Genomic DNA, 27,491 nt, shown 5'->3' with positions numbered 1-27,491 from the left:
CCCATTCAATAGTTTATACACATATTGTTCCATGACATTGGTTGCAATCCCTGCAGTATGTCAGCATTTTTCCCCATTACCACCCTGAGTTCCCCATTCCAGTCGTCTGGCTTTCCTGTCCCTACCTGCCTTCTCATCTTTGCTTTTGGGCAGCTGTTGCCCTTTTGGTCTCATGTAAATGATTCAGTTAATTATTTTATAGGAGAAAAAACCAAGGCCCAGAAACTGAGCAACTTCTACTAAGGGTCTCTCAGTCAGTCAGTGGTCACACTGGGACTAGAAACTAGTCCTTCTGAGGGCCAGTCCAGTGATGCCTCTCCATTGTGTTGTATTTTCAACAGAATCTCTCTATCTGCAGCAACTTATCTTACTATCTCCATTAAACCTGAGATCAAGATCTTCCTGGTGCCAAAGTGAGGAAAATTAGGGGAAAAAGGTTGTTTTGTTTTGTTTTGTTTTAGTGTCCTTTTCTTTTCCAGGACAAAAAGGTTCACAAAATATTTTTCCTCAAGTAAAAACAATCTAGAAAATGGAAATAGGGATTGCTCAGGTCTTTCAAAGGATATCTGTATTATATGGGGCATTGGACAGAGTGACTCCAAGGTCTCTTTAGTCTTTGAACACTGGAGTGGTACCTGGTTTATCTCTTTCAGGCTTTGTATTTTCTTGATGCTAAATGAGGTTTGACATTTTATTTCAATTAATAGATAATTTTGCCAAATAAGTCAAGGTTATGGTGAGCTGACACCTATATTCCATGTATGAGATTTTGTAAAGACCTAAATCTCTAGGGAGAGTACAAAAGCAGAAACATTTTGATGAAAGGTATGGCAATTTTTGTACAGAACCAAAAATATCCTAGTTAGAAATTTTTCAGAAGGAAAATGAAGCTATCTTTTAAAACATAGGCGCTCTTAGTAAAAATATTTACCATATTTAATCAATTCTGAGGTACATAGTTGCTTACATTTTATCATCTTTAAAATTGGGATGTATCTTAAAATTGTTGATGGGGCCGTCACATGAATAGACATATTCACACCCATGTTCATTGCAACATGATTCACAATAGCAAAAAAATACAGACCTAAGTGCCCATCAACAGAAGAATGGAAGAACAAATTATGGTACATACAGTGGAATACTACACAACGATAAAGAACAATAATGAATCCATGAAGCATCTCACAACATGGATGAATCTGGAGGGCATTATGCTGAGTGAAATAAGCCAGTCACAAAAGGACAAGTACTGTATGAGACCACTATTATAAAAACTCAAGAAAAGGTTTACACACAGAAAGAAACAATCTTTGATGATTATAAGGGAGGGGAGGGAAAGGTGGGGAAATCACTAACTATATAGTAGCTAGGTGGTAACCATGGTGAAGGGAAAGCCAGTATACATTATAGGTGAAGTCTACACTGCGCAACCAAGCCAAAGTCATAGATGCTTCATAGACACATCCAAACACCCTGAGGAACCTAGTTGCTGGGATGAAGGCTGGGGACCATGGTCTCAGGGGACATCTAGGTCAATTGGCGTAACACAGTTCATTAAAAAAATGTTTTACATCCAACTTTGGTGAGTAGCATCTGGGGTTTTAAAAGCTTGTGAGTGGCCATCTAAGATATATTTCCTAGTCCTATCCTGTCCGGAGCAAAGGAGTATGAAGAAAACCGAAGACACAAGGGAAGTGTTAAGCCAAAGGACTAATGGCCCATAACTGCCACAGTCCCTACCAGCCTGAGCCCAGAATAACTAGATGGTACCGGGCTATCACCACCAACTGCCCTGACAGGGATTACAGTAGAGGGTCCCGGACAGAGCAGGAGAAAAATGTAGAACAAAATTCAAATTTACAAAAAAAAAAGACCAGACTTACAGGTCTGACAGAGACTGGAAGAACCCTAAGATTATGGCCCCTGGACACCCTTTTAACTCAGAACTGAAGTCACTTCCAAAGATTACCCTTTAGCTGAAGATTACACAGGTCTGTAAAACAAACAATAACACATGTGGGGGAACATGCTTCTTAGCTCAGTTGTGTAAATGAGGCCAAATGGGCAACACCTGTCCAAAAGCAAAGACAAGATGGCAGGAAGGTACAGGAAAACAGGGTGAATGGATGGAGAAGGAGAGAAGGTTGACACGTCGTGGGGATTTGCAACCTAAGTCACAAAGCAGTTTATAAATTGTTGAATGAGAAACTAATTTGCTCTGTAAACTTTAACCTAAAGCACACACAAAAAAAAGAGGAATGAAAAAAAATTGTTGGTGGATTGTAGTTTAATTGGCAGTGTTTTTCCTTTTTTAGTGTTATGTAAAATAACGATGTATCTCAAAATCAGTGGCGTCTTAAAAAAAATTTTTTTTTTTTTTTTAAATCAGTAAATTTAAAACATTCTCTTTAGGTTGCCTGGAGTCCAAATATGTGCATTTATCAAGAAGAGTATAAATCTTTCTTCTCAGTTTCGCCTCTTAGAAGTCTCTGTGGTTTAAAGTAACTAGTAACATAGATGAACGGGACCTTATTATTTTGATTTCACGTGAGCTGTGGAGGCCACTTTGTACTGCTTCACAGGTCGTTGTGGTGGTGTTTTTAAACTGACCTCCAGGAATACTTTATGTAAAACCAAGCATTTTGAGTCTTCTCTCCCCTGTATAGAGAAATATATTTTACAATTAGTCCCCTGACTTTCAGACTGTCATGCACATGAGACACTAGATTGTGGGAGATGGCATCATCTTTGATTTGTCCAATAGCGATATGATCACTCCTCAGATGTCATAGCAGTGGTGGATGGTGGTGGTGTTACCTGCACCAGAGTTTCAGTTGCACGTAATTCCAGTGTGTGATGCTGCACCCTGAGGTAGACGATATGTGACCATGCTTCCACCGCAGCCACTGCCCTGTGGTTGTGTTTCATGCATAGCACTGTCAGGTATTGGTGTTCTCTGTGGTAACCTCTTCCTGTGGAACTGGCATCTCAGAACTAACACAGGGAACTGCCCAGAGTGACAAAACCAGTGCTCCTGGAATCAGTCAGCAATATGAAATGTTCTGATGTTTCTGCATCTGATCTGCGTTTTGTTTGTTTGACAACAGTCTCTGAAATCAAACCTAATCTGTGCTTAAATAGATTTCTTAACCCCTTTTTCCTGAGGATAAAAGATTTAAAAACCTGTTTACCAGCATATCTCTCCACAAACACCATGATAACTCCTATGTTCCCTTGCCCTCCCTTGCATTTCCCATTCCGTTCTCAATTTTGAGATGAAATTAGAGACTTTTTTTTACTCTTAGCATGATTCTTCTCTAGCAGCTGCCATTGATAATAGTGACCATTTTTAACATCTGAAAGGGGGTTGTACATCAGTGGTTGCAACTTCAGTTAGGTCTTCTAGCACTCTACTAAAAATAAACAAACAAGCAAACAAAACCAAAAAGTATTTAGGATATCATGTTAAATAGAGTTGTTTTATCTGCTCATCATTTTTTTGTGAATGAAGGATGAGAGGAGAAAGATCTTTGCCTTATGATGCCTTTGTGAAAAATAATACATTTTCATATCCACTGCTGTAGAGAAGCACTGTTCTGCCAGCTATCTTGATGTGGTTCAAACTGATTGCCCTGATGCATTTATAGTAAATGTCCTTTTTTTTTAGTGACTAGATTCATAGAGCTAAAGAGGAAGGAAAATCTTTTATACTCTTGCTGGTGCTTTGTAGAATACTGGTTTTTCCTTCTGTGAGTTTAAACATCTAAATATCTTTAACCATTTTAGATAGGTATTGATCAGTTAACCAAAAGGTTCAACCACTTACTTTTAGGACATTTGGTCTTTATTCCTAATAAATGGTTATTAGTAGCCTTAGAGGTTTTGAATCAGGTAAAGACCTTTGATGTTGGTAATAGTCAGGGACCTGTGGCTGTCAGAGTGATATTACAGTATAAATATTTTAAACAGGGACAATTAAATGGTAAATATGGTACATTTGTTACAGACTTCATTTTTAAAAAAGTAATTTATTTTATTGTTGGTGTTGAAAATATACATAGCAAAACATACACCAATTCAACAGTTTCTACATGTACAATTGAGTGACATTGATTACATTCTTTGAGTTGTGCAACCATTCTTACCCTCCTTTTCAGAGTTATTCATCCCCAATAACATAAACTCACTGCCCCCTAAGTGTCCTATCTAATCTTTTGAGTTACTGTTGTAAATTTGATCCCATATAGATACAGTTCTTTAAAAAGCATAATGCTTAAGGCAGACCTTTTTTTTTTTTTTACTAATTAAACTATTGTTTGGTTTTAAGAAGACTTTAGGGGATGTTTTTGGTTTAAGGTTTAAGGATAATCTCAGGGCAATAGTTTCAGGAGCTCATCCACCCTCCATGGCTCTAAGAAGTCTGGAGTCCATCAGAATTTGAAATTCTGTTCTGTATTGTTCCCCTTTTGATCAGGATTCTTCCACGGAATCTTTGATCAAAATGTTCAGTAATTGTAGCCAGGCACCATCCAGTTCTTCTGGTCCCACGGCAAAGGAGGCAGTTGTTCATGAAGGCAATTAGCCACACATTCCATATCCTCATATTCTTGACTCTCCTTCTTCCTCTGTTGCTCCTGGTGGATACAGACCTATTGTTGTATCTTGAATAGATACTTGTAAGCTTTTAAGACCCCAGACACTACACAACGAACTAGGAGGTAGAACAGAAGCATCAAATATGCCATTAGGCCAATTATCTGAGATGTCCTATGAAACCATGACCCTAAACTTCCAAACCAAAGAATCAAATCCCATAAGGTATTTGGTTGCACACAAGCAGTCTCAGCAGCTACTCTTTCTTTTTTCTTTTTTGGTCATTGTAAATATATCTATTACACAACATTTGCCAGTTCAACTTTTAACAGGTGTGTAACTTATTGACAGCACTTAAAATAATAGGCTGTGCGGCCTTACCGTTAATCAGTGCATTTTTTCATCACCGTTAAACCCCCTTTCCCGTATGGACTTCATTTTAAATTACAGGAAGCTTTTCTGCCTGGAAGACATTTTCTTCTCCTTTTTGTTTCTCGTGAAGTGGGCCAGGTGGAGAACATATCCCCAGGACAGATCATTGATGAACCCATCCGTCCAGTCAACATTCCCAGGAAAGAAAAGGATTTCCAAGGAATGCTGGAATACAAGAAGGAGGATGAGCAAAAACTTGTTAAGAATCTGATTCTGGGCAAGTATTTTCTGCATGTGATAAAAGTCTGGTGCATGTGTTATTGGTGGGACAGGGTAGTCACTAATTTTTGAAATATCCTACACTGGAGTTTCTTGCAGTCATCATTACATAGTGTGCATTATAGTGCTGCAAGAGTGTTCCTGGCCACCTCAGTCATTATCAGTCAGGCTGCAGGGACAGTGCCTAGGACCCTGTTATGGATTGAATTATGTCCCCCCAAAATATGTGTTTTAAACCCTAACTACTATGCCTATGGCTATAATCCCATTTGGGAATGGGTTGTCCTTGTTAGTGAGTCAGGATTAGTGTAGGGTGTCAAAAAAACGCAGTGCTGTCGAGTCGATTCCGACTCATAGCAACCCCATAGGACAGAGTAGAACTGCCCCATAGAGTTTCCAAGGAGCGCCTGGCAGATTCGAACTGCCAACCTTTTGGTTAGCAGCCGTAGCACTTAACCACTACGCCACCAGGGTTTCCAGTGTAGGGTGTATTTTGAGTCAATCTCTTTAGAGGTATAAAAGAGATTAAATAAGCAAATGAGCAAGAAGAAATGGGGGAACATAGATGCCAAGCCACATGAGATCTCCAAGTAACCAGGAAACAAGCTGAAGAGACAATTACCTTCCCCCAGAGCTGAAAGAGAGACAAAGCCTTCCCCTAGAGCTGGCATCATGAGTTTGGACTTCTAGCCTCCTAAACTGTGAGAGAATAAATTTCTGTTTGTTAAAGCCATCCACTTGTGGTATTTCCATTATAGCAGCACTAGATAGCTAAGACAGACCCACTGTTAAGGATCCTTTGAGGCTAGAACTGGTACACGTTAGAATCACCCAGGAAGTTTTTAGAGTATTAATGTGTGGCCCCCACTCCAAACCAATTAAACAAAACCTCTATAGGAAGAGCCTAGCCATGTGTAGTATTTTTTTACAAATCTCAAAAGATTCTGAACTGTAACCACAGTTGAACAGCACTGCTCTGGGCTGTTTAGATACCTGAATTTTCATTTTTCCTTACTTCCCAAAAAAAAGTATATCTCTAATATGTCCAGAAACACAGTTTAATAATAGAGAAGGAATAAAGGAGTTAAGGAAAAGATTTCAGCAATAGAAGGAAAGCACGGGTGACTGAGGTGGGGGCAGAAGTTGTGTTTCAGAGCAGCATAAGACCTTTAAGATTGGGTATGAGCCTACTGGCTCTGCAGGAGAAACTCTGCAGAAGAGATGGGAAATGATTGGAGAGTGCACATAGCCCATTAACTTATAAGCTGAAAATGTCTCCTTTCAGACTTTGCATAGTGTTCTAACCTTCAGGTGCCAGGGTGACAGCAATATGATTAGCAGTTATACCTGATTTAATTTAATGTTCCTGGAGTTTATGGCATTAAACTTAGTAATTTATATAGGTGCAGAGGCACATAAGTTTCAACATGATCTTTATTTTGCAAAAATATTAAGGAGCCACTGGTTTTTACATGCTAGATAGAGTTAGCAAAGATTCATCTGTTCAACAAACATTCACTGAGCTTCTGCATGTGCCAGGCGTTTTCTAGTACTGGGTAATGAATTAAGTAGAGCCCTATTCTTGTAGAGCTTATATTCTAGTGGGGAAAGTAGAGAAAAAACAAAATAAACAAATCTATAATGGGGGTCAAAAGGATAAAGAGTGAAGGCAGGTACACTGGTTTATATAAACTTATCAGGAAAGGCCCTTTTGTTAAGGTGATCTTTAGACAGAGATGAAAGGAAATGAAGAAGCAAGCCATGCTAACATCTAAGGAAAGAAGATTCTAGACAGAAAAATAGGAAGTCCAAGGTCCTGAGGTGAGAGCATGTTTGGCAAGTTCAAACATCAAAAGACCTATTTGACTGGAGCAGAGTGAGCTGAGGCTGGGGGTAAGGAGAACAGATCAGTCAGATAGGTGCTAGTAGTCCATGGGGGAGGGTTTTGGATTTTATAAATGAGTGAGAATGAGAAACTATTGTAGAAGCTTTTCAGAACAGGAATGATGTCATCTTGCCTATATTTTCTTAGAGAATTAGTCTGGTTATTGTGTGGGAAAATGCACTATTGGCGAGCAAGGGGTGGATCAGGGAGACCAGGTAGAAAGCTATTGTGGCAATACAGGAGAGACATGGTGATGGCCTAAGCTATCCAGCAGAATTGGTGAGAAGTAATTGGATTCTCCCACCATGAGTCAGTCAGTTTGTCTTACTGTGGTGGCTTGCATGTTGCTGTGATGCTGGAAGCTAAACCACTGGTATTTCAAATACCAGCAAGGTCACCCATGGTGGACAGGTTTCAGCAGAGCTTTCAGACTAAGACAGGCTAGGAGGAAGCACCTGGGGGTCTACTTCTGAGAAAAAATTTGTCAGTGAAAACCTTATGGGCAGCAGGGGAACATTGTCTGATATAGTGCCAGAAATTGAGCCCCTCAGGTAGGAAGGCACTCAAAATATGACTGGGGAAGAGCTGCCTTCTCAAAGTTGAGTTGGCTTTAATGAAGTGGGTGGAGTCAAGCTTTCAGGACCTTCATTTGCTGATGTGGCAGGACTCAAAATGAGAAGAAACAGCTGCAAACATCCATTAATAATCAGAACGTGAAAAGTACGAAGTATGAATCTAGGAAAATTGGAAGTCATCAAAAATGAAGTGGAATGCATAAAAGTCTTAGACATTAGTGAGCTGAAATGGACTGGTATTGGACCTTTTAAATAGACAGTCATGGTCTACTATGACAAATTGAAAAGGAATGGCACTGCATTCATCATCAAAAAGAACATTTCAAAAAATAAAAAAAAGAACACTTATTAGATCTATCCTGAAGTACAATGCTGTCAGTGACAGAATAATATCCATACGCCTACAAGGAAGACCAGTTAATATGACTATTATTCAAATGTACACATCAACCACTAATGCCAAAGATGAAGAAATTGAAGATTTTTACCAATTTCTGCAGTCTGAAATTGATTAAACATGCAGTCAAGATGCATTGATAAGTACTGGTGATTGGAATGCAACAGTTGGCAAGAAGAAGGATCAGTACTTGGGAAATACAGTCTTAGTGACAGAAATGTTGCCGGAGTTCACATGATAAAATTTTTTAAGACCAACAACTTATTCATTGCAAATACATGACTATACATGTGTACCTCACCAGATGGAAAACAGGAATCAAATCAACTACATCTATGGAAAGAGATGATGGAAAAGCTCAATATCAGGGGCCAACTGGGGAATATACAAGTTTAAGTTGAAGCTGAAGAAAATTAAAACAAGTCCATGAGAAACAAAACACAACTTTGTGTATATCCTGCCTGAATTTGCAGACCATCTCAAGAATAGATTTGACGCATTGAACACTAATGACTGAAGATCACATGAGTTGCAGGATTATATTAAGGATATCATACATGAAAAAAGCAAAGCATCATTAAAAAGGCAGGAAAGAAAGAAAACACCAAAATGGATGTCAGAAGAAACTCTGACACTTGCTCTTCGATATAGAGTAGCTAAAGTCAATGGAAGAAATGATGAAGTAAAAGAGCTGAACAAAAGATTTCAAAGGGCAGCTCAAGAAGACAAAGTAAAGTATTATAATGAAATCTGCAAAGACCTGGAGTTCAAAAACCAAAAGGGAAGAACACACTCGACATTTCTCAAGCTGAAAGAACTGAAGAAAAAATTCAAGCCTCGAGTTGCAATTTTGAAGGATTCTCTGGAGCCCTAGTGGTGCAGTGGTTGAGAGCCACAGCTGCTAACCAAAAGGGTGGGAGTTCAAATCCACCAGCTGCTCCGTGGAAACCCTGTGGGGGCAGTTCTGCTCTGTCCTATAGGAAAAAAAAAAAATTTTTTTTTTTTTTTACTGTCCTATAGGGTCACTGTAAGTCATAATCAACTCAATGGCAATGTTTTTTTTTTTTTTTTTTTTTTTATGGGCAAAATATTTAACTATGCAGGAAGCATCAAAAGAAGGAATACACAGATTCACTGTACACAGTGTTCAGCCATTTCGGGAGGTGGCATATGATCAAGAACCGATGGTATTGAAGGAAGAAGTCCAAGGTGCACTGAAGACATTGGTGAAAAACAAGGCTCTGGGAATTAACAAAATACCAATTGAGGTGTTTCAACAAATGGATACAGCGCTGGAGGTGTTTACCTGTCTATACCAAAAAATTGGCCAACTGACTGGAAGAGATCCGTATATTTGCCTATTCCAAAGAAAGGTGATCAGACAGGATGCGGAAATTATCGAACAATATCATTAATATCACATGCAAGTAAAAATTTTCTGAAGATCTTTCAAAAACGGTTGTAGCAGCACATCGACAGGGAACTGTCAGAAATGCTGAATTCAGAAGAGGATGTGGAACAAGAGATATTGTTGTTGATATCAGGTGGATCTTGGCTGAAAGCAGAGAATACCAGAAAGATGTTTGTTTACCTGTGTTTTAATGACTATGCAAAGGCATTTGACTCTGTGGATCATAACAAATTATGGATAACATTGTGAAGAGTGGGAATTCTAGAACACTTAATTGTGCTCATGTGGAAGCTATACATAGACCAAGAGGCAGTTGTTTGAAGAGAACAAGGGGATACTGTGTGGTTTAAAATCAGGAAAGGTGTTTATCGGGATTGTATCCTTTCACCATACTTGTTCAGTCTGTGTGCTGCTGAGCAAATAATACAAGAAGCTAGACTGTATGGATAAGAAGGGGTATCAGGACTGGAGGAAGACTCATTAACAACCTCTGATGTGCAGATGACACAACCTTGCTTGCTCAAAATGAAGAGGACTTGAAGCACTGTTGAAGATCAAAGGCTACAGCCTTCAGTATGGATTACACCTCAACAAAGAAAACAGAAATTCTCGCAACTGGACCAATAAGCAACATCATGATAAACAGAGAAGATTGAAGTTGCCAAGGATTTCATTTTACTTGGGTCCACATTCAATCCTCATAGAAACAGCAGTCAAGAAATCAAACAACCCATTGCATTGGGCAAATCTGCTGCAAAAGGTCTCTTTAAAGTGTTAGAAAGCAAAGATGTCACTTTAAGGACTAAGGTGTGCCTGAGAACAATTGTCTCATATGCAATGAATAAGGAAGACCAAAGAAGAATTGGTGCTTTTGAATTATGGTGTTAGCGAACAATATTGAATATACCATGGACTGCCAGAAGAACAGACAAGTCTGTGTTGGAAGAAGTACAGCCAGAATGCTCCTTGGAAGCAAGGATGGCGAGTCTTTGTCTCATGTACTTTGGACGTGTTATCAGGAGGGATCAGTCCCTGGAAAAGGACATCATGCTTGGTAAAGTAGACGGTCAATTAAAAAGGGGAAGACTGTCAATGAGATGGATTGACACAGTGGCTGCAACCATGGGTTCAAATATAGAAACAATTGTGAGGATGGCGTAGGACCAGACGGTGTTTCTTTCTGTTGTACATAGTGTTGCTGTGAGTCAGAACTGACTCGATGGCACCCAGCAACAACAATTGCATTCGGTGTATATTTTGTAGGTAGAGTCAACGGGATTTGTTGATGGATTAGATATGGGGTATGAAAGAAAAGAGTCAAAAATGATGACTCACAGGTTTATAGCCTGTGAAACTGGAAGCTACTGTTTCTGGAGATGGGGAAAAGTTCTGGAAAGCAGGTTCCATGGGGAATCAAGAATTTGGTTTGGTGTAGGCTGTTTGATGTGCTTGAGCAGAGGTATCAAGAAGGCAGTTAATGCACGAGACTGGATTTGAGAGCAGAAGATAAAAATTTGGGAGTTGTCACTGTATAGACAGCTAAGATTCATATATCCCCAACTTGAAGAATTTCTCTACTTAATAAGATATTAAAATCTTTTTTTTAACTTTTATTTTGCTTTAAGTGAAAGTTTACAAATCAAGTCAGTCTCTCATACAAAAATTTATATACACCTTGCTATATACTCCTGGGAAACCCTGGTGGTGTAGTGGTTAAGTGCTACAGCTGCTAACCAAAAGTTAGGAGTTCAAGTCCACCACGTGCTCCTTGGAAACTCCATGGGGCAGTTCTACTCCGTCCTATAGGGTCACTATGAGTCGGAATCGACTTGATGGCAGTGGGTTTTTGGGTTCATATACTCCTAATTGCTCTCGCCCTAATGAGACAGCACACTCCTCCACACTCTATTTTTGTGTCCATTCAGCCAGCTTCTGACCCCCTCTGCCCTCTCATCTCCCATCCAGACAGGAGCTCCCCACGTAGTCTCATGTGTCTACTTGATCCAAGAAGCTCACTCTTCACCAGTATCACTTTCTATCCCATAAAAATCACTTTCTATCCCATAGTACAGTCCAATCCCTGTCTGAAGAGTTGGAGAGTTGGCTTTGGGAATGGCTTCTGTCTTGGGCTAACAGAAGGTCTGGGGACCATGACCTCTGGGGTCCTTCTAATCTCAGTCAGACCATTAAGTCTGGTCTTTTTATGAGAATTTGAGGCTTGCATCCCACTGCTCTCCTGAAAATATCTTTTTTTATGTGACCTACTTACCCTTAATAATTGAATTCTTTCATGATAGCTGTGCTTTTATATCTCACAAGGCATTCCTCGTGAAGACTTTCGATGTTATATAAGATTATTTTTCTTCCTTTTTTTTTCTCTCAGAACTGAAGCCACGTGGTGTAGCAGTCAATTTGATTCCAGGGTTACCAGCGTACATCCTGTTTATGTGTGTTCGACATGCTGATTACTTAAATGATGATCAGAAAGTGAGGTCATTGCTAACATCAACAATTAACAGCATCAAAAAAGTACTGAAGGTCAGTTCACGTTCAACAGAATTCTCATAGCATTAATGGTGATGGAATGTTCACAGGTGTCGTTTTCCTTTCTTAGAAGGAAGTCTCCAGTCTTAACTGATAATTTCCATTGTTACTTGCATGTGCCTTACAATGTGTGTGCCTTCTTTCAAAACAGGTTTCAAGGTGAACAGAAATAAAAATCTGATGTAATTGCCTTTAGTTATAAAGCAAATTGTTTCTTCACAGAATTAATCTGCTTTTGGGTTTTATTTGAAACTGAATTAGAAGCATTTAGTATAGTCCATGTACGCAGTGTATAGGGAATGTGATATTGTGGTTAAAGTAGATGGTAGGTGAATGCAGTAACATGTGTCTCAGCATATAAAAAAGATGTCTGATGAAACACTAAATTTTTTCTTCAAACTTCCTATTCTTCTCTAGCTTACCCCAAAATTCCCTTATTACCTAAAGTGCCTGGTTCCATGTGAGAAGCAAAACACACGTCTTAATCAAAAATGAAAGATTTGGGAAAAACAGCAAAATTATGTAAAGAGCAGAAAAGCCCACATAATCACTGAGTCATGTTCCATAATCTTCCTCTTGATTCTCTAGAAAAGCAAATGAACATTATATTTAATTTTAACTCAAGTATTTCTGTGAGAAGCTAAGATAATGTGCTCTAGGTACTTTACTTTCTGTTTATCCAACTTAATGAGAACTCTGAGGATAGAGATAAATGGACAATTAATATGCCCAGTAGACTACTTCTACTCTAACGTCTTTAATGAACTGTAGACAAGTGCTGGCTCTCAGTCAGTCCCTCTTGTGCAAATACTCTATGTAATTGTGTTTTACAGTGGTTACTAAAGTGTAGCATTTCTGAAGATTAACCATCAAAAATTGGTGGATGCCTTCCAGATATAACTTGTTGAATTTTTGGTGTATTGATGCTATCTTGCACTTAAAGTACAAGTTTTACAACTTCTGAAGTCAACTACTAAAAAAAAGACGACGAAGCTAAATCATAAATTTTGTTCCCTGATCTTAATTGAAGAAGACATCTATCTAGTTTGACTGGTTATTGGGCCAAATTATATGAAAATTTTCAAGCAGTGGGTACTAGAACCTAACACTATTTTGACACCATTTAGAATGTGCGTTTGTCTTCTGCCCCTGGTTTGAATTGAAGTGTCTTTTGTGTCTTGCACACATATTTTGATTTTAGTAACTGTTTTTTTCACATGGGCTCTAACAGCATAACTAGCTAAAGACACATGGAAAATCCATATAGTTTTTTATGTCAAATAATTTTTATGTATTGAATCAAAGACTGTAGAAAGCTTTGAACTGATCTTAATTGTTTTCCCTCTGAAATGTGTAAGAAACAAAATTGATTTATCGTGTAATTTTGACCAAATACAGCTTGTTCCTTGTAAAAGTATTATTTTGGCAAAAATCAAACTCGTGAGTTGTTGAGGAGAGAGTCGGCACTCAGTTTTAAAATTTTTTAAATTGTCAAAAAAAATATGATATTGTTTTGTTCCCTTATTACGCTTTCCAAATAAAATATGAAAACAAAGCTCTACCCACATCACTGCCACAGATAAATTAAATAATACATATTGCATAATATATATATAATTGCATATATATTGCATAATATATTGCATGGAAACCCTGGTGGCGTAGTGGTTAAGTGCTACGGCTGCTAACCAAAGGGTTGGCAGTTTGAATCCACCAGGCGCTCCTTGGAAACTCTGTGGGGCAGTTCTACTCTGTCCTATAGGGTCGCTATGAGTCAGAATCAACTCGACGGCACTGGGTGGGTATATTGCATAATATCAACACTGTCAGAAATTCTATGAAGTAGGATATTTTATCCCTATTCTACAGCAGAAGAATTTAAGGCTCAAAGAAGTCATGTACCTTCCTCAAGGCTAAACCCCTAGCAAACTAGGATTTGTATGCGTGTCTCTTCCACTCCAGGGTCAGTTTGGTGGAACTGATCCAGCCACAGTTTTCTCCTGGGTGTCACTTCTCCAACATTCTGGAAGTTTGATATGACATATAAAAATATCACAGCATGAGACCCTAGACAAAATACAAGCCAAGTCCCCATGACCACAGCAGCTTGCTGCCTGAATGATCCAATGCAGTCATAACCAGTGAAAAATGATCTTTACAGGACATGGTACACATCATACAATCTGACATTGTAGCCTGTGTCGGTCATTTACTTTTACTTGGAAGAAATGGCTGAATTGGAAAATCAGATGAAAGAAAAGTAAGAGCCTTCATGATTTCAGCTTTACCTGATACCAGTCAGTCTATTATAGTTGTCCAAGGTGCTGCACCTGGACTTTAACTGGATTGGGCAAAATCTCTTATCAGAGGTTAATTGTGGTATTTTGCTTCCTCAAGTCCTTCGGAAAATGAATCTTATATTTTTAAGTAATACAGAATATCTCATTTTAAAGATGACAGAGGCCACACTTAGTGTCTGTGCTGAAAGAAATTGTATTTGCGGGCTAATTTGTTTAAAAGTTATCTTAGCAACGGTTGGAAACCACGAGTGAAAGAGACCCTGACGTATTTTTGGATCTTTTCCTTAGGTTCTAACCAACTTTATCTGGTAATTCTTTAGTACACGTGTAATCACAAGGTCCTAGCTGAGGCTATTCTGGGATATCTGCAATTTGGCTTCTCTAGAAATCAGTGAAGATTGTCTAGTTAAGTGCTTTAGTAACCTCTCTCCCACAAGGCATTATGTGCTGATTGCCTTTGTTAGCTGAGTCCAAAGCTTCCACTAGGAACAAGTGAAATACAAATTTTTGAAAAGGGTTAATTATTTTTAGTCAAGGGTGTACTTAAGCCATAGGATGATTTTCTGGTTATCTCAGAGTGTCATATTTTACTTTCTGGCAATCCTCCTAAAGCTGGAAGAGTGTATAGTTTGGTCTGTCAGATTGTTAGCTAGTGGTAAAGTCAATGGTAAAATTAACTTGTCTCAGCTAAAAAGATTAAATTACATAGGTTTGATATTCTCTAAAAGTGAAAAAAAAAAAAACTCTTTAGGAAAATAAAATTTCAGTGGCTTTAGTTTGTTTCATTTTGCTTTAAAAAGGTAAATGTTATATATGGTTAAAAAAAAAAATCTTATAAGAACCCCATCTTTCCCCATTATATCCTGCTCCTAGTACACTTTTTGGAAACCCTGGTAGGATAGTGGTTAAGTGCTACAGCTGCTAACCAAAGGGTCGGCAGTTTGAATCCACCAGGTGCTCCTTGGAAACTCTATGGGGCAGTTCTACTCTGTCCTATGGGGTCGCTATGAGTTGGAATTGACTCGACAGCACTGGGTTTGGTTTTGGGTTTTTTTAGTACACTTTTAGTACATAAAAGCCATGACCACAGAACCAAAGGCAGGTGTTCTCACATAGCTTCTAAGAACCTAAATTTTGTAATGTAGTACCACAGTTATTAAAACAGGTGATATAATGGGGAAAAAAATTTGAATGAACTTGTAAGATCAAAAGATGGCCATTTAATGCCAGGCAAAGGTATAGACAAACGTTGACATTTCTGTAAATTTGCATATCCAAACTAGTCAATGATGGTCTCATTCACAAAATCATGGGTCCTTTCCAATATGTCTGCCAATCAGCCCCTAGAGCTGAAAGGCACTTACCAGCCCCGGTGTCTTTTTTAGGCACAGTGAATCTCTGTGTATCTTTTCCTCTCAGCTACTGCGGCCCAGCTCTGGTGAGCGTCCCCCTGTTTGACCAGCTCAATACAGGACTTCCTCCATCCTATATCTGACTTACAGCTCAGAAATTTTAGCTAATTACTGATAAGATTTTTAACCTAATCTGAGTTTAAGTGATTCAAACTCTTTTTTGATATTTTTATTGCAATATTTCTGATTCCTTTTGTTGCTTTTAGTCTTTTCAGTATTCCAAGGGAAGTGAGTTTGAGTTAACTGAGACTTGGTGAATTTTTTCTGCTTAATTGGACAGCTATGTTAACATCAACTGAATGAGTGGGAATCATTTTTCTAATGGCAAGAAAATGGATGCCAAGCAGAGTAACAACCAACCAGAGAACCCAGTGGTTGGAATTCTGTTAGCAACAATGTAAGACTTTACAACTGCAATGTGATTTATTTTTGCAGTTGCTTGCAGTGGCACCTGAAAGAAATGGGCTTTCTTGTATCTGTTCAGTTTTTTTCAGGTTATTTACCTAAGGAAAAAGCAAATTTAGACTTATTCTCTGTTTCAGAAAAGAGGTGATGATTTCGAAACCGTCTCCTTCTGGCTTTCTAACACATGTCGATTTCTGCACTGTTTGAAGCAGTACAGCGGAGAAGAGGTGGGAAAACCTTGATTACAAAGTCAGCACGTTACACTTTCTCAGCTCTTTTTTAGGACACTTTTTAAATCATAAGATTTTTACCTGTTTGTTATTTTAGTAACCCCAATTCAGATGTGGCTTGAAAGTTCATAGCTCTGTTTGATCTTTATTATCTACAGAACAGTATACTGGGGAGCAACATAATTTCTTCACCCTAAGAGTTTATATTAGGAGAAAGCACGGGGAAAGATAGGATGAGCATTGGTCAATGAACAGTTTACCAGGAATGAAGCTTTTTGTCAATATGTTGAAGTGGCCTTTTAAAAAACTGATATTGAAATACTTAAAGAATATCCATTTAGGCTCGTCAGAATATGTTAAAGGTGATGAAAGTTAAGATACATCTCTTTTTGGATACTGATTTGTCCAAAAAAATTACTGATTTTGTTTGTGAATGATGTGTTGTTCATCAGCTGTTTGATAGACTTCAACATATTTCAAAAACTATGTAAAATATTAATAATTACTATTTGTTAAAAGCTTAGTATGTACCAGACAGCATTTAATATACATTATGTTAATTCTTACATCGTCTCTATGAAGAAGGAATTATAACCCAGTTTTGCAAATGAGGCAGTTGAAGCACAATTTGCCCAAGTCCACTTGGCTGTGAGGAGCAGAGCTGGGATTCCTGGTCTGCCTTTCTCTGAGAGTCTGTGCCCCTAACTGCTGTCCTCCATCCCTCCCCATACTTAGCAGTGAGGGCAGACAGAGAAGCTGATCAGTAGCACCTTCTGAGCACTCCGTCGGGAGAGAGGACTGCACTGGCAAATGATGCGAAACACAAAGACTACCAAGGTGTGGTCCCTGACAGGATAGGACCAACAGACCAGAATTCCCCATACCGTTGTTGTTATTAGGTGCCATCCAGTCGGTTCTAACTAAAAGTGACTCTGTGTTCAACAGAATGAAACACGGCCCAGTCCTGCACCATCTTCACAATCGTTGCTGTGCTTGAGCCGGTGGTTGTAGCTACTGTGTCAGTCCATCTTGTTGAGGGTCTTCCTCTCTTTTACTGACCCGCCACTTTAACAGGCATGATGTCCTTCTCCAGAGACTGGTCCCTTCTAATAACATGTCCAAGGTACATGAAGCCAAGTCTCACCATCCTCAATTCCAAGGAGCGTCCTGGCTGTACTTCTTCCAACACAGACTCATTTGTTCTTCTGGTAGTCCGTGGTGTATTTGATATTCTTCGCCAACACCGTAATTCTAAAGCATCAATTCTTCTTTGGTCTTCCTTGTTCATTTTCCAGCTTTAGCATGCATATGAGGTGATTGAAAATACCATGGCTTGGGTTAGGCACACCTTAGTCCTCAAAGTAACATCTCTGCTTTTTAACACTTTTAAGGTGTCATTTGCAGTAGATTTGCCATATGTGATACATCGTTTGATTTCTTGACTGCTATTTCCATTTTTTTTTTTATTTTTTTATTTCCATGGGTGCTGATTGTGGATCCAATTAAAATGAAATCGTCGACAACTTCAGTCTTTTCTCTCTTTATCATGATGTTGCTTATTGGACAAGACATGAGGATTTTTGTTCTTTTTATGTTGAGGTGCAATCCATACTGAAGGCCGTAGTCTTTGATCTTCATCAGTAAGTGCTTCAAGCCCTCTTCACTTTCAGCAAGAAAGGTTGTGTCATCTGCATATCACAGGTTGTTAATGAGTCTTCCTACAATCCTGACGTCCCCTTCTTCTCCATATAGCCTAGCTTCTTGGATTATTTACTCAGCACACAGATTGAATAAGTATGGTGAAAGGATACAACCCTGACACACACCTTTCTTGATTTTAAACCAGACGGTATCTCCTTGTTCTGTTCGAACGTTCTATAGATCCCATTCTTCGCAATGTTACCCATAATTTGTTATGATTCACACAATACTCAATAAAACAGAGGTAAACATCTTTCCAGTATTCTCTGCTTTCAGCCATGATCCATCGGATATCAGCAATGATATCCCTTGTTCCGTGTCCTCTTCTGAATCCAGCTTGGATTTCTGTCAGTTCCCTGTCTATATACTGCTACAACCATTTTTGAATAATCTTAAGAAAAATTTTGCTTGCATGTGATATTAATGATATTGTTCGGTAATTTCTGCATTCTGTTGGATCACCTTTCTTGAGAATGGGCATAAATATGGATCTCTTCCCATCGGTTGACAGGTAGCTTTCTTCCAAATTTCTTGGCATAGACAGGTGAGCACCTCCAGCTCTGTGTCTGTTTATTGAAATATCTCAGTTGGTATTGCTTCAGTTCCTGGAGCTTTGTTTTTCACCAATGCCTTCAGTACAGCTTGGACTTCTTCCTTCAGTACCATCAGTTCTTGATCATATACTACCTCCTGAAGTGGTTGAGCATTGTCATGGATTGAATTGTTTCCCCCAAAAAATATATGTGAACTTGGTTAGGCCGTGGTTCTCAGTATGTATGGTTTGCCTCCATTTTGTGATTGTAATTTTATGTTGAGAGGATTAGAGTGGGATTTTAACACCACCCTTACTCAGGTCACCTCCCTGATCCAAGGTAAAGGGAGTTTCCCTGGGGTGTGGCCTGCACCACCTTTAATCTCTCAAGAGATAAAAGGAAAAGGAAGCAAACAGAGAGTTGGGAACCTCATACCACCAAGAAAGCAGCACCAGGAGCAGAGCACGTCCTTTGGACCCAGGGTTCCTGCGCATGAGACCCTCCTCGACCGGGGGAATGATTGAAGACAAGGACCTTCCTCCAGAGCCAAAAGAGAGAAAAAGCCTTCTCCTGGAGCTGACACCCTGAATTTGGACTTGTAACATACTAGACTGAGAGAATAAATTTCTCTTTGTTAAAACCATCAACTTGTGGTATTTCTGTTATAACAGCACTAGATAACTAAGACAAGCATCGACAAGTTCTTTTTGGTACAGTGACTCTGTATTCCTTCCATCTTCTTTTGATGCTTCCTGTGTCCTTCAATTTTTTGCTCATAGAATCCTTCAGTATTGCAACTCGAGGCTTGAATTCTCCTTTGGCTGTTTCAGCTTGAGAAATAACAAGTGTGTTCTTCCTTTTTGATTTTCCAATTCCGCATCTTTGCTCATTTCATTATAATACTTTATCTTCTTGAGCTGCCCTTTGAAATCTTCAGTTCAGCTCTTTCACTTCTTCATTTCTTCCATTTGCTTTAGTTACTCTATGTCCAAGAGCAAGTTTCAGAATCTCTACTGACGTTCATTTTGGTATTTTCTTTCTTTCCTGTTTTTTTAATGAATGACTTTTTGCTTTTTTCATGTACGATGTCCTCGATGTCATCCTACAACTCATCTGGTCTTCAGTTATTAGTATTGAATGCGTCAAATCTATTCTTGAGATGGTCTCTAAATTCAGGTGGGATATGCTCAAGGTCATGCTTTAGCCCTCGTGGACTTGTTTTAATTTTCTTCAGCTTCAACTTGAACTTGCATATGAGCAACTGATGATTTGTTCCACAGTCAGCCCCTGGCCTTGTTCTGACTGATGATATAGAGCTTTTCCATTATCTCTTTCCACAGGTGTAGTCAATTTGACTCCTGTGTTTTCTATCTGATGAGGTCCACTTATATGGTCACAGTTTATGCTGTTGAAAAAAGGTATTTGCAGTGAATAAGTTATTCATTGGTCTTGCAAAATCCTATCATGCGATCTTTATCATGGTTCTGTCACCAAGGCCATACTTTCCAACTACCGATCCTTCTTCTTTGTTTCCAACTTTCGAATTCCAATCACCAGTAGTTATCAATACACCTTGATTGCATGTTTGATCAATTTCAGACTGCAGAAGTTGGTAAAAATCCTCCATCTCTTCATCTTTGGCAGTAGTGATTGGTAGCATACATTTGAATAATAGTCGTATTAACTAATCTTCCTTGTAGGTGTATGGATATTATCCTATCATTGACAGTGTTGTACTTTAGGACAGATCTTGAAATGTTCTTTTTGATGATGAACATGGTGCCATTCCTCTTCAATTTGTTGTTCCTGGCATAATAGACCATAAAAAAAAACATGATTGTCCAATTCAAAATGTCCAATACCAGTCCATTTCAGCTTACTAATGCCTAAGATATTGACCTTTATGCTATGTATTTCATTTTTGACAACTTCCAAGTTTCCTAGATTCATAACTTTATACATTCCACATTCTGATTATTAATGGATGTTTGCAGGTGTTTCTTACCATGTTGAGTCATGCCAATCAGCAAATGAAGGCCCCTGAAAGCTTTATTCTACGTCGTTAAGGTTGATTCTGCTTTGAGGAGGCAGCTCTTCCCCAGTCATGTTTTGAGTGCCTTCCAACTTGAGGTGTTCATCTTCTGACACTACATCAGCTGATGGTCTGCTGCTATTCATAAGGTTTTCACTGGCCAGTTTTTTTAGAAGTAGATTGCCAGGTCCTTCTTCCTAGTCCGTCTTAGTCTGCAAGCTGCACTGAAACCTGTCCACCTGGATGACCCTGCTGGTATTTGAAATACTTTTGGCATAGCTTCCAGCATCACAACAACCTGCAAGCCACTACAGTACAACAAACTGATAGATGCATGGTAGAGAATTCCCCATAGGGACCTTTAATGATGTCTTGTCAGTCTCCACTTTGGGCCACGTCATTAAGTGGGTTCTAGGGAGCAGATACTTGACCATGGGCAGAATCCATCAAGTAAACAATTGCTTTTATCAGGTAATGTCAAATTAACAGAATGTTAAAGTGCAAAGTGACTGAAAAAAAGTGCCTGCCTGTATGGTCAGCTTTCCATTTTAACAAATACCATCCAAAAGATTGAGTTTTAAGCTGTGACTAAAAATCATGGTGTGGATACCATGAAATAGAACCCATTGCTGTCAAGTTGATTCCAACTCATAGAGACCCTATAGGACAGAGTAGAAATGGCCCCTAGGGCTTCTAAAGAGCGGCTGATGGATTTGAACTGCCAGCCTTTTGGGTAGCAGCTGTAGCTCTTAACCACTGCACCACCAAGGCTCTCCATGGCATATGTTGTTGGGTGCTGTTGAATCCATTCCAATTCATAGTAACTCTATATGACAGAGTAGAACTGCGCCATATGGTTTCCAAGGAGCACTTGGTAGATTTGAACTGCTTACCTTTTGGTTAGCAGCTGAGCTCTTAACCACTGTGCCACCAGGTCTTCTCCCATGAAATATAGTAAAGAGAAACTTTTTATTAATTCATTAGTCTTTGTAGAAGTTCGTCTATTTTAAGATTATACTCTTTGGGTACATTGTCTATGAAAAGACTGTATTTAATGACTGAAGTTAAGAGATTAGTACTGCTGATAATTTAGTGTTTGGTGAGCAGTAAAACTGCTGTTTCATAAGTAAAAACATTATTATTATTTTTTTTTTAGTTGAGTTCCTCCAACTTGTTTCATCGACATTGCTGTTGAGAAGACTTACATGCTAATTTGGCAAGGTTAGATATTATCCAAAAGATAGTACAAAATGGAAGGGGTGATATGATGGAAACATATAAACATACATCAGCGTTTCAGAATGATTATCCTGTCATTTATGTGTGGGGCAAATGGACACTGGGCTAGCCAGAAGCTGAGAACATCTACTAAGAAGTAGTTGCAGTAATCCACTGCTTGGCTTAGGGAGGTAATGTAAAGGAAAGACAGAAAGGAAGCCCCATCTCCTCAAAGAGAGTTAAAAAAGCAGGAGAATGTTGATCTAACTGGAGATAGGTTAAACAGAGAGAAGAGACATTTCTCTCATGTATATCATTAACTTTGCATTATGACTCTAGGGCTTTATGAAATACAACACATCTCGCCAGAATGAACACTGCCTCACCAATTTTGACCTGGCTGAGTATCGGCAAGTGCTGAGTGACTTGGCCATTCAGATCTACCAACAGCTCGTGCGGGTATTAGAGAACATCCTTCAGCCAATGATCGGTAAGGCCAGGGTCCCACTGAACACTGCAGTCTGCCCACCATAGCTGCCCACTAGTAAATGACCACCAGTGACATGTGTTTTGGGGCATGTATTCATACAGGAAAACATAAAGTAGTAAGGGAACTTAGGTGGAAATATGGGCCCAAAATTAGCTGAGGAATTCCAGAAACCCAGCCATGAGTAACTGGGGATACATCAAATTCTCAGCTTTCACGTATTCAAAACGGCAGTATCTAATTGTCCTCCCTGATGTATAATGCCTCTCTCTTACAATCATAGTTTATACTCAGCAATAGATCTCATACCGTATCAAGTTTTCAAAAACATTTTAAAGTTTGATCTAAGAGAACACTACAACATAGGGCTTCCTATAGGGGCCCATTTAAATTAAGGAGGTTGGGAATGTGTGCACTTTGCCCTGGAATGAACCAGGAGCTGAATAAAACAAAACAAGAAAACAAACTTATTCCCATTGAGTCAGTTCTGACTCATGGCAACCCCATCTGTTACAGAGTAGAACTGAGCTCCATAGGGTTTTCTTGGCTGTATTCTTTATGGAAGCATATCTTCGGGCCTTTCTTCTGTTGAGAAGATACTCTTTGCTGAGTCAATACACCCCATGGGTCCTGTGGAATTGTTAAAGGCAACTTGGTTTAAAGTAGCAGTGCCTTATTGTCAGGGCAGCTGCTGAGTGGCTAGGGTGTGGGTGTGAACATGTGTGTATTCAACTAAGCGTATGATTTCATGCACTGCTGTTTATATGTGTATACTCACTCTGGGTGTTAATTTATGTATCGTGCTATCTGTGTTCCTTTGGAATGTAAAAGGAAGTAGCATGTATGAAATAGGAATTAAAACCCAGTGCCTTAGGCATGTACAAATTGCAGGCTGTTCATTTTGAATGCATTAAATTAAAAAACAAATATTTTAACTTACCAAACTGTTATCTTCAGGCAAATTATCAGCAGGCTCTTCAAGTTAATCCCAACTACTCTTTCTTTTACAGCTAACTTTTCCTTACCTATGTGTTTTCCCACATTTTCATCTCCCTTCTTTGGGCTCATGGTATTTCATTTTCTACCATAGGCCCACAATTAACCAACTAGAAACATGAAAGGCTGGAAAAGCTATGGGAGACAGAAGTGCTTCTTCAGTTGTCTCCTAAAAGGTCATGAATTTAAAACAACCTAGGTGGGCAAAAAGCAAGAGGTAACAGATGTAAAGAAGGTCAGCTTCAGGCAAGAATCAAAAAAAAAAAACATAAAATAATATGGTGGAGAGATTGTGGGGAGATTAGAACTCCTGTGCACTGCTGGTGGGATTGTAAAATGGTACAACCACTATGGAAAATGATATGGTGCCTCCTTAAAAAGCTAGAAGTAGAAATACATAGGATCCAGTAAACCCACTGCTAGGAATATATCCTAGAGAAATAAGGGCCATCACACGAGTAGGCGTATGAACAGCCATGTTCTTTGCAGCATTAGTCACAATAGCAAAAAGATGGAAACAACCTAAGTGCCCTTCAACAGACAAATGGATAAACAAATTATGGTGCATACACACAATGATAAAGAACAGTGATGAATCTGTGAAACATCTTACAACGTGGATGAATTTGGAGGCCATTATGCTGAGTGAAACACGTCAATCACTAAAGGACAAATATTGTACGAGACCACTATTATAAAAACCCAAGAAAAGGTTTACACAGAGAATGAAACAATCTCTGATGGTTACAAGTGAGGGGAGGGATGGGGGGGAGAGATAGATAGTAGACATAGGTAGTAGACAAGTATTAACTTTGGCGAAGGAAAAGACAATACACAATATAGGGTAAGCCAGCACAACTTGACCAAAGCAAAATCATAGAAGCCTCCTAGACACATCCAAACACCTTGAGGGACCAGATTACTGGGGCTGAGGACAAGGGACCATGGCCTCAGGGGACATCTAGTCAACTGACATAACGTAGTTCATAAAGAAAATGTTCTATGTCTTACTCTGGTGAGTAGTGTCTGGGGTCTTAAAAGCTTGTGAGGAGCCATCTAAGATAAACACCTATTGTTCCCACCCTGTCCAGAGCAAATGATAATGAAGAAAACCAAAGACACAAGGAAAATACTAGTCCAAAGGACTAATGGACCACATGAACCACAGGCTCCACCAGCCTAAGCCCAGAAGAACTAGATAGCATCCGGCTACTACTGTTGACCACTGACAGAAATCACAGTAGAGGATCCTGGACAGAGCGGGAGAAAAATGTAGAACAAAATTCAAATTCACAAAAAAAGATCAGACTTAGTGGTCTGATAGAGACTGGAGGAACCCCCGAGGTTATGGCCCCCAGACACCCTGCTAACTCAAAACTGAAGCCACTCCCAAAGTCTATGTTTCAGCCAAAGATTAGACAAGCCTATAAAACAAACAATGTTCTGCTGCTATTCATAAGGTTTTCACTGGCTAATGCTTTTCAGAAGTAGACTGCCGAGTCCTTCTTCCTAGTCTGTCTTAGTCTGGAAGCTCAGCTGAAACCTGTCCTCCATGGGTGACCCTGCTGGTATCTGAATACCAGTGGCATAGCTTCCAGCATCACAGCAACACACAAGCGCCCACAGTACGACAAACTGACAGGCATGTGGGGGCATTTCAAGAGGCAGCATATGATCAGGAACCAATGGTACTGAAGGAAGAAATCCAAGCTGCTCTGAAGGCCTTGGTGAAAAACAAGGCTCCAGGAATTGATGGAATATCAATTGAGATGTTTCAACAAACAGATGCAGCCCTGGAGGTGCTCACTCGTCTATGCCAAGAAATATGGAAGACAGCTTCCTGGCCAACTGACTGGAAGAGATCCATATTTATGCTTATTCCCAAGAAAGGTGATCCAACCAAATGTGGAAATCATAGAACAATATCATTAATATCACACTCAAGCAAAATGTTGCTGAAGATCATTCAAAAACGGGTGCAGCAGCATATTGACAGGGAACTGCCAGAAATTCAGGCAGTTTTCAGAAGAGGACGTGGAACCAGGGATATCATTGCTGGTGTCGGATGGATCCTGGCTGAAAGCAGAGAATATCAGAAGGATGTTTACCTGTGTTTTATTGACTATGCAAAGGCATTCGACTGTGTGGATCATAACAAACTATGGATAACACTGCGAAGAATGGGAATTCCAGAACACTTAATTATGCTCATGAGGAACCTGTACATAGATCAAGAGGCAGTTGTTCGGACAGAACAAGGGGATACTGATTGGTTTAAAGTCAGGATAGGTGTGCGTCAGGGTTGTATTCTTTCACCATACCTATTTAATCTGTATGCTGAACAAATAATACGAGAAGCTGGACTATATGAAGAAGAACGGGGCATCAGGATTGGAGGAAGACTCATTGACAACCTGCGTTATGCAGATGACACAACCTTGCTTGCTGAAAGTGAGGAGGACTTGAAGCACTTACTAATGAAGACCAAAGACCACAGCCTTCAGTATGGATTGCACCTCAACATAAAGAAAACAAAAATCCTCACAACTGGACCAATGAGCAACATCATGATAAACGGAGAAAAGATTGAAGTTGTGGAGGATTTCATCTTACTTGGATCCACAATCAACAGCCATGGAAGCAGCAGTCAAGAAATCAAAAGATGCATTGCATTGGGCAAATCTGCTGCAAAGGACCTCTTCAAAGTGTCGAAGAGCAAAGATGTCACCCTGAAGACTAAGGTGCGCCTGACCCAAGCCATGGTATTTTCAATCGCATCATATGCATGTGAAAGCTGGACAATGAATAAGGAAGACCGAAGAAGAGTTGACACCTTTGAATTGTGGTGTTGGTGAAGAATATTGAAAATACCATGGACTGCCAAAAGAATGAACAAATCTGTCTTGGAAGAAGTGCAGCCAGAATGCTCCTTAGAGGCAAGGATGGCAAGACTGGGTCTTACATACTTTGGACATGTCGTCAGGAAGGATCAGTCCCTGGAGAAGGACACCATGCTTGGCAGAGTACAGGGTCAGCGGAAAAGAGGAAGACCCTCAATGAGGTGGATTGACACAGTGGCTGCAACAATGAGCTCAACCATAACAACGATTGTAAGGATGGCACAGGACGGGGCAATGTTTCATTCTGTTGTGCATAGGGTCGCTATGAGTCGGAACCGACTCAACAGCACCTAACGACAAAAACAACAACATAAAACAAACAATTACACATGTGAGGAATGTGCTTCTTAGTTCAGTCAAGTATACAAGACCAAATGGGCAACTCCTGTCCAAAAGCAAAGATGAGAAGGTAAGAAGGGACAGGAAAACTGGACGAATAGACATGGGGAACCCGAGGTGGAAAGGGAAACAGGGAGAGTACTGACACATTGCGGGGATTGCAACCCCCAACCAGTGTCATAAAACAATATATGTATAAATTTTTGAATGAGAAACTAGTTTGCACTGTAAACTTCACCTAAAGCACAATAAAATAAAAATTCCCCTTAAAAGAAAAGGTCAGCTTCAGCCAATATTTCTTCTACTTAAAGGCAAAAAAAATATTTTTATCATCTAAACAAGAATTTTATCTCTAAGATGCCCTACTCTGAGTTCCTATGCCTATCTCCCAGTCATTTAACAAGAATAACAACAGTAACAAGGACAACTGTTCTGAGTCAGTACAAAGTTCTGTGGAAGCTGCATTCAGTACTAGGAGATATAACAGTGAGTGGGGCATGGCCCCTGCTCTCCAGGGAGTGGGCATCCTACAAACATCCTAGGGGACATAGACCAAATTCTGCATGAGCACGATAGAGGGAGCAGCGGTGACGCAGATGAGAAGACTGAGTCCTGGGAGGCTGAGGCTAGCCTCACTGTCAGGTGGGAAGCCTAGGACAAGAGCCAGCTTTCCAGTCCCACACTGGCGCACTCTCCCAAGTCTTCTCCAAGACTGTTTCCCAGGGTCTTGCCCTTCTTGCTATTCGATGTGCTTGTCTCTGGGGCTCAAATATCACTAGAGAAGGCTTATTCCTAGCTTTTATGCACCTGTTGCTCAAAAACCACACCAAGATACCACATTTGTGCTATTAAAAGGCTACTGCTCTTATTTTAGAAATT

The 27,491-nt window shown here is 39.6% G+C and overlaps 1 protein-coding gene across 4 annotated transcripts in view; it reads left to right on the top strand.

The window, feature by feature from the left end:
- Nucleotides 1–27,491, top strand: part of MYO5A (myosin VA) — a 264,645-nt gene that overhangs the window by 226,079 nt on the left and 11,075 nt on the right. For all 4 annotated transcript variants that reach the window (XM_049904982.1, XM_049904981.1, XM_049904980.1 and 1 more), the window contains 4 exons: nucleotides 5,099–5,245; nucleotides 11,899–12,053; nucleotides 16,314–16,403; nucleotides 22,230–22,380. In XM_049904982.1, the coding sequence (XP_049760939.1) occupies nucleotides 5,099–5,245; nucleotides 11,899–12,053; nucleotides 16,314–16,403; nucleotides 22,230–22,380 (543 nt within the window). The remainder of the gene's footprint in view (nucleotides 1–5,098; nucleotides 5,246–11,898; nucleotides 12,054–16,313; nucleotides 16,404–22,229; nucleotides 22,381–27,491) is intronic.

This window comes from Elephas maximus, chromosome 12, assembly GCF_024166365.1.
Source record: "Elephas maximus indicus isolate mEleMax1 chromosome 12, mEleMax1 primary haplotype, whole genome shotgun sequence".
In the NCBI taxonomy this organism is placed as follows: domain Eukaryota; kingdom Metazoa; phylum Chordata; class Mammalia; order Proboscidea; family Elephantidae; genus Elephas; species Elephas maximus.
This window is presented reverse-complemented; position numbering and strand designations above follow the sequence as displayed.